The sequence below is a fragment of the Taeniopygia guttata genome, chromosome 2 (genome assembly GCF_048771995.1).
Source record: "Taeniopygia guttata chromosome 2, bTaeGut7.mat, whole genome shotgun sequence".
In the NCBI taxonomy this organism is placed as follows: domain Eukaryota; kingdom Metazoa; phylum Chordata; class Aves; order Passeriformes; family Estrildidae; genus Taeniopygia; species Taeniopygia guttata.
This window is the reverse complement of record NC_133026.1, coordinates 128,379,711-128,397,914: the sequence shown is the minus strand read 5'-3', so window position 1 is coordinate 128,397,914 and position 18,204 is coordinate 128,379,711. Positions and strand designations below refer to the sequence as shown.

Here is an 18,204-nt window from a genome sequence, read left to right as displayed (position 1 = left end):
TAGTTTTCTGCCATGGAGCTGTAATTTTGAAAGTTTGTGCTCTCCATCCTCCCTCCTCTACAGCTGATACCCTTAAGAGGTAAATGTTTTATTAAATGGCGATGAGAGGATTGTTCCTACATGTTTGAATTAAGTACATCCACCAGCTCTGTCACTGTATATAGAAGGCTTCTATTTGAAAATAAAGGTTACTACTCAAGTGTTCAAAAAATTGCAAATAACACAACCTGAACCCAGTTTCCACATTCTCTTGGGTATCATCATTAGGTACATGATTAAGGATTGTATTTCTGTAGGCTTCCTTGCCAGTTCACAGAATGGACTGTGTCAACTCAGTGAGTCACTATTCAGTATTTTCTTTGCTTTGTTCAGTTATAGAGCTACACCTTGTTCTCAGCATGTTTTTCAAACTATTTTGAATTAATTAGCTAATTTTTTTTCCTCTGGTGCTCATTGTGATAGTATCTGGGTGCCTATGAGATGTAATTATGTTTCACAACATCCTTGTGAGACAAAAAGTTGGTGTAACCTCCACTTTCTAGAAGATAAAGTGCGAGTTGAGGCAGAGAATAGCACCAAAAGGCCCTACTTTTATGGATGGTGCAGACTGAATCATGGAGGACTGCATTGTCTCAGTGCTTTAGGATACTGCACAGTTAATCTTTCCCAAGCACCACTTCCAGTTACACCCATGAGTGTTCACTATTAATATAAATGAGACTGAATCACAAGTCAGGCGCTCAGACAAATGTTTATTGCTGAAAGTTGAGGTTAAATGACTTTCTTTACATCACAGAGAAACTCCAGAAGACATGCAAGTAAAGTCCAGTTCTTTAGGCATTATTCAGCTTATCTAACCATGAGATTGGGCTATCTGTCCTTGCAGCCTTGTCCATCGCACACCTTTTGCAATTTACAATAAAACAGTGGAGGGATGGCAGAGGCAATGGCAGCCTTTTTTCCCCACAACTTTTCCTGGCTTTCCAGCAGTTCAGTTCTCTGCACTGAATGAACAAGAGGTCCCACAGCAGTGAAGTGCAGCATGCTTTCTCTAAGGACTTTATCATGGATCACAGTGGGGCTAATCAGGTCACTGGAACACCTTATTTTTGACATCTTCAAACTTTGATTGACCTTAGAACTATTCACTTGATGAAGATGGGTCATAGGGCTGTTGGGCAAGTGGGTAGCATAGTTTTTTACCACAAGGTTGTTAATCTTCTGGGTTTTGGAGCAAATTAACATTTCTAAACAGATTATTCCATATAATTTGATATTTTCATCTATGTAAGACAGGGTTGAAAACCTTACCTTTCCCCTTTAAAGTAATAAATCAAATTACTGCATTAAGATGTCACTGAATTCAGTGTACAGTATTAATATCGAGGCATGCAGTGGTTTGCCCAGTGAGTTTTGCCCAAGTTTGATGACAGCAAAGAAATTGAAAGACCAAAAATTTTTCATGTTGAAGAGCAGAAGGCACGGAGAGGACTTTAGGGAAAGTGATATGATGATTCAAGCTCTAGCTCCTGCTTTGTCTATGTGGACTTGTCCACTAGATGATATTTGTCTGATTCTGAGTCTTCTGCTGGTCCTAAACTCAGAATTGATGTGAGTTTGTCTTGCAGGGAATGATCTGTGAAATGGATCCAGTTCAGGAGCTTAATTTCTTCCATCTCTTACGTTGCACCTAAACCTTCCATTGCAGCCCTATTCACCTGTAGAGCAGCTACCAAACCTGAGTCTGCCCTGTTTACCAGGATGCTGTGTTTATGTGAGTGCCCTTCATGTCTTTGTGCAGTCAGTGCCCTTCTGTGCTCAACTGCTTGCCATTTTTTATGTGGCAATACCACGTTGTCTTTAGTTGGTTTCTTCTGTTGTCATTTTCCACTTCTATTTTCCCTGTTATTGCCTAATAGTTCCTGTTCTCAGTTTTTCCTCTGAAATTGTCCTGTGATTTCCCTCAGTGTTTTCCAGCTGTACATTTTCCTAGTGAATCTTGCATTTTGAGGGTCAGAGGTGAGAGGCAGTAAGTTTGTTTTTTTTTTTTTTTTTTTTGCACCACCTCCTACTCAGAAAAGTCCGACTCTCTGCCTGGTCCTTGGCTCTTATACTGGACCCCAAACCCATTCTGCCTGAGTCGTTCTCCCCAGCCATCCTCCTAACATATCCTGTTGTTCTTACTCTTTTACTCCATGTCTGGTTTCTAGCCTGCATGCTCTGCTTCCAGCTCAGACTTTGAGTCTTTTACCCAGTTGCCAGTTTTTAACTGGTTCAACATCAGCCTTCCTTTCCAGCAATAGCCTTTCTTGTCAGGCTTCATCTCCGAAATTGCTTTTCCTTGTAGCTGGTCCGTGTCTTTGCCAGAGTATTGAGTTAGTAGAGCTTCTACAAGAACTAAGAGTTCATTATGGCTAAGACTGGATTAATCTGTGATTTTTTTTTATAAACAGTAATTTTTCTTTCACTGCCAGTTTTTATGAACATTGTGCAAATGTGTGAATAGATGTGCTTAAACTGAGGCAGCTAGCATAGAAGATGTACTATGAACTCATGAAGGCCTGTCAAAGTTATTAGCTTTGTAAAGTAATATCTACTGAAGGAAATCCTCATAGTATTGCATGGTCAGGAATCTAGAGCCTAGTTTGATTGGCATTTCAGATTATTAAGAGACTTTGAAACAGAAGTTTAAAAATATTTTAAAAATTTTATCATTTGCATTTTTCTTTAAAAATCATTTTGCATTTAGAACAATGATGTGTTCTCCAAAGAAAATATTCCTGCTTGAAATATCAGTCTTTAGCTGAGTTTGTTATCTATGCTCATACATGCAAAATGAATTACAAATACATTTTGTCTTGGAAAGAGAGGAACAAAGCACTGGGTTGTAATCAAATTACTCTGAAATGTACTCCCAACTGTCATTGATTCCTGTAGGTTTAGGGCAAGCCAGCTTGACTCTTGCTGTTTGCACTCCTCCTGAGGTCTCACAGAAGTGCCATGGGAAGAGTTACTGCATGTTTTTTCCATCTTGGAGGTGCCCTGATATATATTTACATGTTCGCATAGTATTAAGTTTATTATTAGACTGAAATAGCTTTGCAAGTGAAAGATAATGCTATCTGACTCATATTTCTTTAAATATTCCTGGGATATCTTAGAAGTGTGTGACATATAGATCTTCCATAGGCAACTAGACATTTAACTGCTATGTAAACATCTGTTCTCAAAATGTTACAGATTAATTAAGGAACTTTTTGGTTAGTTCCTCTGCTCAGAAGAAAGAGATGGCGCAGGCTCCATGGAGCATACTGATGGCACCTGAGCAGAGTCACTGGAGAGGCTACAGCAGAGCACTGGCATTGAGTTAGGCTGTGATTCATTCAAAGCCCCAGTCTCCTTTTACTGCAGTTCAGATTTTTTGATTTGCCTCCCTCTATTTCTTAATTCCTTAGTGCTATAGAGTGCAACTTTAATCAAAGTTGTCCTCTCTAAGCTGCAATTTTTGCATTATGACAATACTTTTTATTGAGAAGATTCAGAGCAGTTGAGCAAAAACTCGCCTGTTGTTTCATACATGCTTACGCTGTGGAAGTTCAGGCGTGAAGGTGATTTGTATCATAGGACCCATGGTTTAAAAATCACCCCAACCTAACAGTAGCTGCTACAAAAAGATGGGCAGCCTCCCAGTCTCCTTGGTCCAACCTGCACATGCCCCTTCCCTATATTGGCTGTAGTTGGTGATGGGATTCATTGAGCTGGCTTTCCTGCAGCTGGTGGATGAGAAGCAGAGCTGGAGAGGGAAGGAAAGGTGAGCTCATGGGCTTTGGCAGCAGCCTGCAGTTGGATTGGGTTAAGCCATCCATTAAACCACACCCAGGCCAAGGTGCCAGTGCCTGGCTCACTGGAGTATGCCCCTCACTCCTCACGGCAGCCCACAGTGTCCTGAAAATGAACGCTGGAGTTACCTTGGGTAGTCTTTCATAATGCAGCTGCTTTCTTGCTGCATTGGGAGTAACCGAACGCACTTAATCAATGCATTTTCTCGAAATCTTGCTCATCAGAAACTGGTTAAACTGGTTTGCCATTGGAATGCTCCCATCCCCTCTCCTGGATCCAGTCCCGATTTCTGTAAATCATCACCTTCCTGAGGCCGCTGAAACTTTTCCTCATATCACCGAGGCTGTGGGTTTATATCTTGAAACTTAAGCCCTTGTTTTCTCAACCACAGAGAGAAAGCTTTATTTGTGGAAGCTTTTCAAAGCCTTGTTAGCCGCGTCTTTAAAGTTCCCAAGCCCATCTTTGGGAGGAGAGCCCTGCCTCTTGCTACTGTTTCTTCATGATTAAGCAAACCTCACTGCCAGGCTGGGTTTTGGCTGCTTGGGAAAGAAATGAGTGGGCATGATTTCCTGATGTTTCTCATACCACAGGGTATGCATGGTTGCTGTTACTTATTATTTTTACTCCAAACTGATTAACAGCAGAGCCCAGAAGGTACAATTGCAGTTTGTCTTCCAGGGTCTCAGCAAATCCAGCTCTAATTCAGATACTGTCTGTGGTCTCTGAGCAGCAAGGGGTTTTTCTGTTGAATCCACTGCTCACTGTACCCCTATGTCAAACACTGAACTTAGTTCCTGTGTATAATATACCATTCTAATTTCAATTCCTGAAAAGCTCTTGACACTGAATTAGAATATTCTGCTATTGCACTGGAATAATCTTTAAAGTTAAATAGGTGTAAAGCTGAATGCAAACAAAACTGATAAGATAAAAAGAAGGTTGAATGCAAGTACCTAATCAGCATTGTTGGTGAACAGGTTTAGGTTTTCTGTGCAAGGAAATGATGTGAAAGATAATTTTGAGAGGATGTAATTGTTTTTACATAAAAATGTTTAATTTAAAAAAACCCCACCTTACACTTTTATCTGAAAATACACAGTAGTTATTGGTAAAAGGAAGATAATTTATGAAACATAAATCATAGAAACAAATTGTTATTGCATATTTCTGTAAACAGAAGTTATGGTAATTCAGAAGACAAATTTAGGGAAGAAATCTGAACATTGCAGAGGCTATAATTTTTCATTTTCCCCATAGGAACATGATAGTATTGCATGGAATATTGGTGCCCGGGTTGCTTCTTACTGGGGACAGGTTGCTTTGGAAAGCTTTTTCAGCAAAAGTTACTATAAAAAAAGTCTATCAATTTCCAGCTTTGTTTCTAAATTATTGGTTTTCCAATTATTTTAAATGAAGCAGGGATAAGAAAATTTTGAACACTTGTTATTGACTTGAAAGTTAAGCTACTCTTGATTCAGATAATACCATCCAGGATGCCCTGAGTAAAAGAGCAATGACCATAACACAGATCTCAGGGGTCACCAAACTCATGTGGGGGGTCAATGAAGGAGACAAAGAGGTGGTCATTTGTTCATGGATGACCATCCTTCAAGAAAAAAGAAGAAAATTCTGAAGTGAAATCTCCAGTTCTTGTAGTAATAGTTTAAAATCTTAATATAAGGAAAGTAGTTGTTGATTGAACTAAGAGAATCAGTTTGAATAACAAAAACAAAACCATCTTGTATTTTTCTGCTGAATCAATTTACAATTAGAAGCTCAATATAGAACAAAATTAATCTTTTGGAAGGTACAGGTTTCCTCTCTTCCCCCCTTTCACTTCTTTAAATCTTACCACTTGTGATTACTGAAGATCCAATAGAGCCTTTTAACTCTTTTACAGAGCTGCATGTAAAAGTTTTTTTTGTTACTGTCTGGTTCATTTACCAAGATTCATCTACAAAGAATTCACTACATTTCAAAAAGGGCTACTCTGTTCCATATTCTTATCCTGCTGTGAAATGCCAGTGTTCAGTGGCTGCTCTGTTATTCCTTGGAGATGGGGACACATCTGCTGCATGAAACTACAGATGTTGGCTAATGCACTGAAGAAACATCTACAGATGGAAAATCCTGTCTGCTTTAGGCACTGCGTCAGCATGGAGCTCTATACAGACAATACAACTTCTGGAGTGTTTTGGAAAGGAAATTCAACTAGATAAATACAGCATTTTTCATTTAGATAATACCTTTTTAGTAAACATTAGTCTGGAAAATTGCACTCATTTTAGGCATGTAACTTAGGAGTATTTTGAAGTTTTAAGAATATGTAGACTTGATGTAGAAGAGGTAAAGCTGCTTCTTTGTTGGACTATTACTGTGAGCAAGAATTTCCTCTTGCTGCTTCTCCTTTAAATACCAGCACACTTGCAAATTTTGGGAACATTAGTCTATGGCATAAGCGCTTTTCTTAACAGATTTGTATAGTGTTGAATCCCAAATGGAATCAAAGGAGCAAACCTATTTAAGCTTTTAACCAGCATGCAAGGGTATTTTAATGAAAATTAGTCTGATTCTCCTTTTGAAGCTGTGCATGTGCTGAAAAGGAATGCTACAGATATTCCTTTAGGTAACGCTGGCAGCTTCTCTACCATTACTTGTCTCAGATTGCTAACTCTTGAAAGCATGTGTTTATTCTTAATTGATGTTACAATCAAGTGCTCGCTCTTCATTAGCCTAAATATAGCATATTAATATTTACATCCATGACACTTATAACTGGGTAACTGCTGACAAATCTAAATCAATCTAAGCCTAGTAACAGTGTTTGAGTTGGTGCATACTCAAGAGATGGCCTGTTTCAAGGTTTGCACAATTAGTTATTTTTGAAGGGTGCAAAGAAAGAAAATGAAATTATACTTTGTATTATTACAGTTATGGTTTATAGTGTATTCAGTTTAAAACACAATCTTCACCACAGTGGTTATTCTGCTAATTAGTACAGATGACTTCAGCTCCAGATGTGGTTCCTGGATTACTTTGTTCCCTTTTCTGAGTTCTGTGTTCCTGTCCTTGCCTTCAGAACATTGCCCAGCACCATCTCATGAGGACCCTGTTTTCATTTGCTCCTCTGGTCATTTCCCTTTTGCTTTTGTTTCAGCCTTTCCTTTTATTCTTTTTCCATTCTTATCATCTTGTATATATGTCAAATTAGGTCACTTACTAATGCAACAAGTAATCTGATTTCCCTGAAAGTACATACTTTCTGAAACAATGTAATGTTGTTTTGTTTTTAGTTTTTTTTTCAGGATTAGTCCTTATGTGGTGTTCTGTCTCAATCTAAACTTACCATAAGAACAGGAAATATACCACTTTGTTTATATAAGACAAAATGTATAGATTGTCCTTGATTTTTTTGAAATGGAAAAGACTGTACACTTTAATAGGAGAAGCTGAGATATTCTTCTTTATTTTATTTCCCTTTTAGATGCACTGTATTTGCCAACATCAGGGACTGCAAAGGAAGAAGCAGCTCAGGAAGCACCTGACTGCCTTGTGAAATATTTCAGTGTCGTGTGGTGTAAGGCGTCAAAGAAAAAGCACAAGAAGTGGGAAGGCGATGCTATTCTTATTACAAAAGGAAAGTCAGTAATATTGAAAGATATGGAAGGCAAAGACATTGGCAGAGGTACTGTAGAATTGCTCAAAGGAACACCTGGCAGAAAAACCACTGTGCTTTGAATTAACAGAGACCCATCTCTTTAGATATTTTAGTTCTTCATACTGGTGTTGACGACAGGATGAAAAAACAGTGGAGTAGGCTTGCTATTGGTTTGTCTTTTTTCTCAGGGTGGGGGGAAGACTGCAAGACAGCTTTATATTTATTACATGTAAGGCAGATGCATGGGGGAGGCTGTAGCAGGCTGAATAACATAATTCACAAAAACACCAAATGCTAGAGAGAATCTGGAAACCAATGGCTGTACTAATTCAGCCGAAATACTAAATGAGAGATGAGTAGTTGATTTTGGTAGCTCACATAATGCAGAAGTGAAGGAGTTAAAATTTGGGGAAAAGATACAGGTAAGTTGCTTGCAGATATTCCAGTCAGCAGCAGGGCAATCAGGAATCTCAGAGGTTGGATCTTTACTTTTCAGCCAGTCAAACAGCTAAAAATATTATCTTTGTTGGAAAGACAGGCAAACAGCAACATTTTCCAGCCCAGCCAAAGTCAACTGTGTAGCAATTTTTAGTCTTGTAGTTTTAGCAGCAGCTGCTGCTGTAAGACATAGTTTGGGTTGATATCAGAGTTAAAAATAAGACTTGCAAACCATAGGCTGCCATCAACTTGAAGCAGTAATTTTTTACTGAAAGCAAAGCAAGAATTAACTTTGCTAATGGAGCCAAAGATATTCTGTAAGGGAGTAGGATAGGACAATGTTTCTGCAAAGCATAATTTGATTTATTTTAGGTCAGAGATGGCTTCTCTGCTCTTTTATTACAATCATGACATTGTGATCTCATGACATTGTGAGCCTTGTTAGGACCAGGCAGTTTTGATTTGCAAATCAGTCTGTGACTTAGAAGTTAATTTGAATTTATTTATAGCAAAGCAATATATGTACAGACTTGCTTGTTTTTGAAGAAGGCAGAGTGAAAGAGAGTAATGCCTGGAATGCATCAGCCACCACCCTTGTTCTTGTGTTTTTTCAAGTCCTGTCTTCTTGAATTAGCAGCAAACACAACAGAAAAATGAACATTGTGATTTTTCTCTTAAAACTTAACTTAAAAAAAACTTAAAAGTTTACCATGTTTGATGGTGTCAGAGGTCACAATACCGATGTCATTAGTGCTAACTTGCCTATTCAGAGTTGCTTTCAATTCAGATTGATTCTAAGAAAATAAATTGACCACTTTAAACAGTGTGAGTCTTAAAAATCTGCAATTATTTGACTCACTGAGTGAGAAGGAAAGGTCCAGAAGTGATGCTTGCCTCCAAAATTGTATATAATACTGGGAAGTTTTTAGTGAATGTGTATGAGCTCTTGGGATTATTATTTTTAAATGGGAAGAAAAAGGCAAAGGAAGAACTTTTCTTTTTTTCCTTAGGCTTACCAGGGCAGGATCAAGGATGGCACAAGGGAGCCTGAAATCAGCACAGCTTATAGCTCATTTTTGAGACAGCAGAACATCTTACTGTTCTCCTCTGCAATGTCCTAATTCCTTAATGATGCATTGCAAAGAATTTAGGACATGCTCTCTTGTAAATTGCTGTATGCTACAGAAAAGGTTATTTTTGGCAGCTGCATAAACAGTTGAGCTTTGTAGTTTTACTTTTTGCCTTTTCAGTTTCCATTTACCCTTAAAGCCCATCCTGTCTTGGAATTAGACTCTTCTGACCAGAACCTGCACAGGGATATACCTGTGTTCAGTATCTTCAGCCTCAAGCTATGTAGTGGTAATAACAGGAAACAAAAGTGCAGAGTAAAGGAGATCATAAATGTCCTCCCTAAGCTTCCTATTTAGGAAGACACATGCATTCGTTTGTGTTCAGGCATCTTCAGCTCTTTCCTGAGAGCAAGTGTTCCTTTAAGAGCCAAACAAGGTTCACTTGTTCACACAGGAGCTCAAATGCAGACCTTCACCTTCCAGTCTTTCACATTCCTAGAAGCAGGACTCGAGCTTTGCAATTAAATGTTTCAGAAGGAGTTACTTTTTCACAGTTTTTCCTTCCTGCAGATGAGTACTGGTGTTAAGAAAGTAGTACTTGCTGTGTTGTCCTAATGATTTAATTTTTATGTTCTTTTAGGTACTGGATATAAAGCTAAAGAGCTAGACAGCCTTGATGAAGGTCAAACACTGATGGTTGGCGGAAAAGAAATTGAAGTGATGGGTGTAATTTCAGCAGATGATTTCAGCAGTGGCAGGTGTTTTCAGGCTGGAATAGGGACTCATGAAACAGATGCAACTGCATTATCTCAAACTAATACAAAACCATTCTGTAAACCATTCAAAAATGTCTGTCAACCTAGTCCTAAAGAGAATACACTCAGATATTCTCAAAGCTGCAAACCTCGCCATGATCCAAATGCTACAAGTAAGATTGAAATTTTTAAGTTTCTTTAAATATCCTCCGACTCTCAAAAAATATTGAACATGTAACCAAAATCTTCATGTTCCTCAATGTATTACTGAAGTAATAAATTTTTGACATACAGTACTAGTATCTAACCATGCTAGGATTTGGTCATGTGTGTTTCTATCAAGTAAAATACTCTGCAGTGCATAAAGCTTTTCATAGTTGTTACAGATGGCTATGGAAACACATCAGAGTAGTTTCTAAGAGTTTTGCCAAGGAAAATGAGTTTAATGATTGTTGAAACAATCTTACACATAGTAGAAGTTCTAGATGAGTTCCAGCTTCCCACTGGGGTCAGTGAAATACAGTCATAATGTGGCAGCATAGTAATTGCAGTGGAGGATCAGTTATAGAAAAGTTGTGCCACCTTGAGAGAATTGCTTCTGTCAATGCCTGATGCTTCACAGCCAGAGAGTGTAACTAAAACTCAACCAGATATGTTTTGGAATAAATGTTTAGTTTTATAGTGCTAGAAGAAGTATTTGCTGAAGAGCCATGAGAGTTCACATATTGTATAGCAGCAGGCTGGTTAAGCAGTTGTGTAAGTGGTGTTGATTATTGAAGCAGAACTATTCTTTTGTTTACAAACCATATAGGACCTGTATTTTGCTGGTAGCTCTATCTTTTAGATGGAAGATAGAAATGAATGTAAAAAAATGTTGCTAAACAGAGCAATGCTTATTTAAAAAAACATAACTTTTTTTTTTTTTTACATTCTTACTATAATACCTCCATCTGAGTTCTTACATCATATCCTGATACTGTGGGACTTTTTGAAGCTGTTACCTGGCTGCTATGTAAATAAACACCGAAATCTTAGTCAAGTGATAATTGTAAAAGAGCATCCTTATTAACACCAGCTTCTGTTCTTAATTTAACTTGATTACATTTTATCTAAGGATGTTTCTTCCTGAGATTGCAAGATGATGCTGCATTAGCATTCTAACTGAAAATCTGACCAAAAAAAGCCAATATATTCAGCACGTAAATTAACAACTTCGCTGTTTCTGCACTAGTTTTTTAAAAAGTTACTTTTTATTCTAGTTGTCTTCTGTGACTTCTGGTGAATTTGAATACCTTATATCATGTTTTGGGAGCTCTCAACACATCAATAGTTTGGACACTGAGTTAAGAAAATAAATGTCTTTAGGCTTGCGTACACAGGAGAATCATGTTATTTAATGTCTGATTGCATAACTTCTTGCAGAAGTTACTGAGGTACTTTACAAGACCAGGACCTTGATATTGGAACAGTCAGAGGTTTTCACTTCATCATGAAGTCTATCATTATAGTTGATTAAAATGCAGCTTCTACAGAATGGAAAGCCAGCAGAACAGAGCACAGTGACAAAGATGTAAAGCTACATCTCCCACATACAATTTCTAAGCTTTTTCAGTGTTTATCCATACCTTGTTTCTTCCTCATTTCCATCCAAATTTTTGTCAGAAAAGTTATCTTTTTGTCACCACTGGCTCTTAAATATATACACATGCAATTTGATTTAATCCATCAGAACTCAACCCTTTGTCAGTAGGAAACAAAATCTCCCTGACTGATAGAAGCCTTCAACCAACCTATTCCCATAAATAAATTATCAATATAGATCTACTCTAGTGACATATAAAAAAAACAGAAGCCATAAATTGCTTTCTCATTCTGTCCTCTGACAATACAATTTTTCAGTGAAGGTGTGTAGCAGCAGCAGAAGCAACCCAAGTATGGACATTGTCTAGTAAAATTACCGTATTTGTAAACAGATTATGGCAAGCAAAACTGTTACTCAGATGTTGCTCAACACTTCATTCTCTCAGCTGTCTTCAAAGCCGTCAACTTCTTCAACTCATGCACTGTGGTAGTCTTTGTCAGCTGACACTCAATCCTTCCTTATTTTTCTTTAGCAAATCAGTGGTTTTTATCTCTGCTTCTTGGGCAGAGAAGTCTTTCTTGGCTATTGCAAGAATATCCCCATGAAATGTAGTATTTAGATTTTATGTAGGTCATTGTTTATTTTTTTTTTCTTAGACTTTCAATTCAGAAGTATTTTGGATCTTCTTCTAATTTAACTTTATGAATTCAAAGTCATCAAGCAACTTTTATTAGGTAGACAGTTTCACCTCATCTGGAAAAAACCCTCATATTTCTCAGTTTATCATCTTTACCTTTGAAAAAAATACAAACCATTTGGAAAACCTCTTTAAAAGAATATTTTTATGTAGAAGGCAATCTAGGTACTTATAAATGCATTTTCAGTCTGAGAATGGTCAATATATTAAACAGTATTTTTAACAGTAATTAGATCATTGACTTTAATAGGTTTTGCTAACAGACTAAAAGTAATGCTTTTGTGTAATACTTGATTATGCTTTGAATTTGAAGATGCTCTGGTTATGCCCCGGCCAAATGCAAGTCATCAGTGGATGTTCAATAAGGCTGGTTTACCCGTGGTGGACGTAGTTGTAGATCCTTACATTGCAAATAATCTCCGCCCACATCAGAAAGAAGGAATTATATTTCTGTATGAATGTGTAATGGGAATGAGGTAAGGTAATAATTATCCTTTTGGCTTTTAATACCTATAATATTTTCCTGCCCGTGTTTGAAATGTGACATCTTGGGAAGTGTTGAGCAATTGTTCAGTTAATTAATATTAGCAATTTTGTCCCAAAAGTAGCTCTGTAAGTTTTTTCTGACCTAAATGTATCATCACACATGCCATCATTTTGCCAGATGTCATGAGAAGCTAGTGCACCAAAAGGCCTGTCATTTCTACATACCAAATTTTGTAAACACAGATATAATCAAAGCCATGCTGAAAAACACTGCTTTCTGGGATTTATATTTCATATAATTCAAAATTATTGATGTAATTTATAATTCTGGCATTTAGAATAAAAAAGGTGTTATTTCAATCAACCTGTCAAAAAAATACAGCATTGTTTTCAAAAGTGTGTTTTCCCAAATCTTAGATTCCTTAAGGTATTGGATAATTCTAGTTCTAAAGGCAGATTTAAACTTTAGTTTTAGAGGTCTAATGAGTTACTGTAGAAAATGAAAATTTCCATTTTAAGATCTTCTGGTTAACTGCATAAAAACCTACAGGAGACATAATAAGCATAAATAGGTTCTTTATACTTCAGAAAAGAAGCACAGAAGCAAATCCCTAAAGCAGTTGTGGATAGTTATAGGGATGTCTTTCAGAATGACCCCAGCGCCTCATTACCTCTTACAGAGTCAGTAGCAGGTTTGGAGCTATTCTGGCTGATGAGATGGGCTTAGGAAAAACCCTGCAGTGCATTGCACTTGTCTGGACTCTTCTGCGTCAAGGGCCCTACGGATGCAAACCTGTACTAAAGCGAGCACTGGTCGTCACCCCTGGGAGTCTGGTGAAAAACTGGAAAAAAGAATTTCAGAAATGGCTGGGAAATGAAAGGATCAAAGTCTTTGCAGTTGATCAGGTAAGATTTATTTCCAAAAGGGGAATAGGTCATTATTGGCTCAGATTATAGGAATTATGGGTGTTTTTCCTCTTCCTTTTTTTTTCTTTTTTTCAACTAGAGACCAAGCCTAGTAATTCTTTGTTAATATTGTTTTGTAATACTTTATTTCTTCTTCAGATAATTGTCCATATGGGTATTTTGCTGTCAGTCATAATGTCATAACCCAAGCTTACATGTATTGTATGTCTGTCTCACCTTTCTTCTGGTTTCACCTTTGAAGTTGTAAAAGGTGACATGCTTCTCCCTGTGCCTCTTCAGTTAAGGAGTTTTCTGTTATGTATCAAGGTGCAGACCTTCCCTGCTTTATATACCAAAGCATCTAGCTTGTGCTCTCTTTCTGTGGTAGTTGTTTTTGTTCTGTACTGAAAACTTCTAATTTGTTTTGGCTGCTTATTTTGGGGTACTTCAGGTTATTCCCTTTACTGTCACAGTCAAGAGTTAGATCTCTGTTGGGATGATTTAAAGTCTTAAGAGTTACCAAGCCTAGAGTCTCAGTGTTAGGTAATGAGACTATCTCCTGTCTCTAGAAGAATGCAGACAAGTACAAATCTCATTAAGAAGCAGGATGATGCTGATCCCTGTCCCCTCCTGTAGTGAAGCTGTTCCTGCTAGTATTGACATTCACAAGGTCCAGAGAAGTGGAGACCTTGTAGTACCTCCATTGGTGCTTGCAACAAAGATAAAGATACTTATATTTCAAAATTATTTTTTAATATAATAACTTCATACAGGTAGACTGATGAAACAAATAGTACTTCATCCTAAAGGTTATCCAATTCTTACACCAACCAGATTTGCCTTTAGTTTCTTGCATCATCCTTATTGGAAGAATTAATATTTTGAGATGAAACAGAAGTTTTCAATGGAAGTTTACTTCTTGGTAGACTATATAAAATTTTGTAACAATATTTCTTTAAATTTGACTCATTATTGCCAAACTCTTGAAACTGTTGATCTTCCACTGAAGACAATACATATGTAATAGGTGCATTTTGCATCATTTGCTTTCTTAGCAACTTGTTTCAGGTTGTGGAAATGAAGCAAACTGGCTTGTCAGGAACTGTAATATAGGTTGGGATGGGAGAGATGAAATTTCCTAAAAGAAATGGATACAAGGCAAAATATAATATGGCAAGATTTTAACCTAAAAGACTAGTTAGAGATAATTAAATGTTTTCTTGCAATTTTTATGAATAATGTTGGGAGGAGAAAGACTGAAATTGAGGACAGTTACTATGCCCCAAAATGACAGTAGCTTTCATTTTCTTTAAACTTAAATCACTTTAAAATTGTTACTCATCTTATTGGACCTATTTGGCTGGGGACACTCAGCAGCTTTAACAGCTGTGTTCCCAAATACCACGGAATATACTGTCATGCAAAAAGAAGACACAATATGACTTGCCTGGTGTATAATGAGGTATTTCAAAATAATTTACTGTCTATCTTTTCTGGAAAAACAGCAATTACCATACTGTTATTTCTCCAGTATAACTTAAAAGAAAGAGCTTGTCTCAAGCATTTTCTTCTGTTCTTGTCTATAAGGAATACCTTCAAAGAACTGGTAGACTTTTTAAAATGTTTTCATCACTTTCACACTGAAATGCCACAAACTGATCCTAACCCTTCAGAAACACACTTTTAAAAACACCAGGATATTATCTGCTTTTAAAATGTGATTACAGTTTAATTATGTTAATATACAAATGCCATGTAGAGAACATTACTTTTAAAATGCAGACATCCCCACAAAGGTTGCTTCTAGGTCTTGTTAATTCCTATTATAAGCATTTGTGATCTGTTTGAGAGAATAATTCCTTTATCTGTCTGAAGAGTATTACTTCTTACTGGAGTTGTTGTGATTTGGTTTTTAAATCAAAATATCTGGAAAAATAATTAATTACAGATCTGCATTGCTTTATGATTCAGTATTTTTGAATTTACACTTTACCAGCTACATTGGATTTGAACTAGTGCAAAGAAAGGTCTGCTCAAAGAGGAAGTCTGGGACATTATGGACCTCTAATACTGATTGATAATCGCTCCATATGTGGCTCCAGGCAACTCATTTAAATCTGTCAAGTCACTTTGGATAATTGTTAAAATGGAGGCTATAATAGAGACATAGCTTGCAGACAGTTAAGAGTATTAATTAATTACTTGAAATTAGTTTGTAAATTTATTTTAATTTTTCATCCCTCATCCACTGCTCTTGTCACATACAGTAGGAAATACATTATATTTGACTGCAGAAGACTCGTAAGGGACTCTCCTGGTTTTTGGTTTCTTTTTTCAAGGAGTACAAACTCTCCTGCACACTTGATATTTTTCTAGGGGAGGGATGTTGGTTCCTGTTCCCCAGTGCCTCAGCACTTTCCCCATCTCAGCTCACAGCCTGAAAGTGTACGAAAAGGAAATGGTTTCTGAACCCTGGGCATCTTCTGATGCTTGACCATGCCAGGAGAAATTCAGAGAGGCATTGCCTCAGTCTTCCAGGGTGCAATGTGCAGCCTGTATACTGGGTTGGGACAACATTGGGTCTTCCCTACAGCACTCCTCTGTGTCTGTTCCTGTGGTGGGAAATTTTCTGTTCCTGTTTTGAAAATGGCAGTAAAAATACAACAAGAAAACAGGCAGTTAGCTGCTGTCCTGGAAACAACAGGAAAGCTCAAGTCCAGTCCCAAACACCTGGAGAAATGTGTGTCCTTGTTACCCGATCCTTACTACTCCTTGCTTCCTCCTATGTGCTTGGCTTCATCATGAGCAGCACGTGGGGCAGTGATCTGCTGCATGGTACTTTGTGAGATTAATGTGCTGGATTCATCCCCTGGATTCATCTGAATTACCTGCTAGGAGGCTCTAAACGTTGTGATAATTAAGTTGCGCTGCTTTTACAATGTATTACACCATCTGGCTTCAGACTTAGTTGTCTGTATTTGGTAACTGATCTTGTTTGGAAATAAAAATACCTTCTAAGGCACTGATTTGCTTTCACAATTAAAGAGGTTGCAGCTTGTCAGCTGCACCCATAGCCTGCTTAGTTAATAAACACTGTTAGGACATAGGAAGAAGCATTCAGGAAATTAGCATCTGGAGCCAAGTAGAAAGGTAAGGAACATGCCCACAGTAGATTTTTCCAATTTTATGCATAATTGCAAGACAGGTAAATAATCCTAGTACAAGTCTGCACAGAAATATAGCTGTTTCTAGGAAACTTTTTTTTTGGAGGAGGATCTCTGTCCCTATTTAGGGCCTATTTAGTGTGTGCATTTCCTTCCATAGAGGAAAATTATTGGTGTCTTTTGAAGGAAAAGGGCTTGAAGGATATATAAGAGAGGAGATGGTTGCAGTCATTTTCTGACCAGTAATACAGGGATTAGAAATCTAGCAGTAGACAGACATGTTTTCCGGGGCTGGTTATGGACTCTTATTTTCTGAGTCCCAGGGTGACCTTACCTGTTGGCCAACCCATCAATGTTAAGGGTTAGTAACAAAGTTAATTACAGAATATTAATGAAATATCCTGTTGAAAGGGACCTCAAGGATCCTGCAGTCCAGTCTTCCTTGGCAAAGCACCATCTGGACAAGATGGCCCAGCATCTTGTCCAGCCAAATCTCCTCCACCAATCCCCTGGGGAGATTATTCCAATGGTTGGTGATTCTCACTGTGAAACATTTTCCTCATGTGCAACTGTAACTTCCTCAGAAGTATAACCTTGTACCCATTATCCCATGTCTTTTTCATGTGACTTCTTGTAAAAAGGGAGCCTCCATCTTCACTTTAAATAGTGGAACATGGTGATAAGGTCTCCCATAAGCCTTCTTTTCTCAAGGCTGAACAAACCCAGTTCTCTCAGCCTTTTCCCCTCTGACAGGCTTCCCAGTCTGTGGGTCTTCTCTGGACCTTCTCCAGCCTGTCCACATCTTTTCTGCACAGCAGTGACCAAAAGTGAGCACAGTATTCCAGTGTGGTCTGATGAGCACTGAGCAGAGCGGGACAATGACTTCTGGATCTCTGCTGGTGATGCTCTTGTGATGCAGCCCAGCACCCCATTGGCTTTCTGTGCCAGCACAGCACTGTTTGCTCATGTCGATCTGATTGTCCACCTGGATCCCCAGATCCCTTTCCACAGAGATGCTCCCCAGCTGGTGAGATGCCAGCCCGTGCTGCACACCTGGGTTATGTTTTCCCAGGTGCAAGACCTGATGGTAGCCCCTGCTGGACTTCATCAGATTCCTGTTAGCCACTCTCCAGCCTATCCAAATCTTCCTGCAGGGTGGCTCTCTCTTCCAAAGTGTCCACTTTCCCACTCAGTTTGGTATCAAGTTTCATTGTGGTACACTTGATCTCATCTTCCCAATCACTTTATGAGGATATTAAACAGCACTGGGCCTGACATGGATCCAGGGGGATCCCACTTGTGCCACGCTGCCCATTTGAAGAGGAGCCATTTACCAGCACCCTCTGGGTGCTGCCTCTCAGCCACTCCCCACCACCACATGGAGCACTCACACACACCACAGCCCATCTGTTTCTCCAGAGGGAGGCTGTGGGAAACCGTAATGAAAGCCTTGGAGAAATCCAGGAGGCAATGTCCACCCCCCAGCCCACATCAACCAAGCAGCTTACTTCGTCACAGAGGGTGACCAGGTTTGTCAAGCTCAATTGGTGAGTTCATGTTGGCTTTTCCCAATCCCTTGCTTCATCTGATATGTGATAACTCCCATGA

At 38.3% G+C, this 18,204-nt stretch overlaps 1 protein-coding gene across 3 annotated transcripts in view; it reads left to right on the top strand.

Annotated features, from left to right (window-relative positions):
• RAD54B (RAD54 homolog B) overlaps nucleotides 1–18,204 on the top strand; it is a 61,766-nt gene that overhangs the window by 31,086 nt on the left and 12,476 nt on the right. For 2 of the 3 annotated variants that reach the window (XM_002200027.7, XM_072924827.1), the window contains exons 4-7: nucleotides 7,325–7,525; nucleotides 9,647–9,934; nucleotides 12,354–12,516; nucleotides 13,207–13,432. In XM_002200027.7, coding sequence (XP_002200063.5) covers nucleotides 7,325–7,525; nucleotides 9,647–9,934; nucleotides 12,354–12,516; nucleotides 13,207–13,432 — 878 coding nt within the window. The remainder of the gene's footprint in view (nucleotides 1–7,324; nucleotides 7,526–9,646; nucleotides 9,935–12,353; nucleotides 12,517–13,206; nucleotides 13,433–18,204) is intronic. The other variant, XM_072924828.1, reaches the window with a different exon arrangement.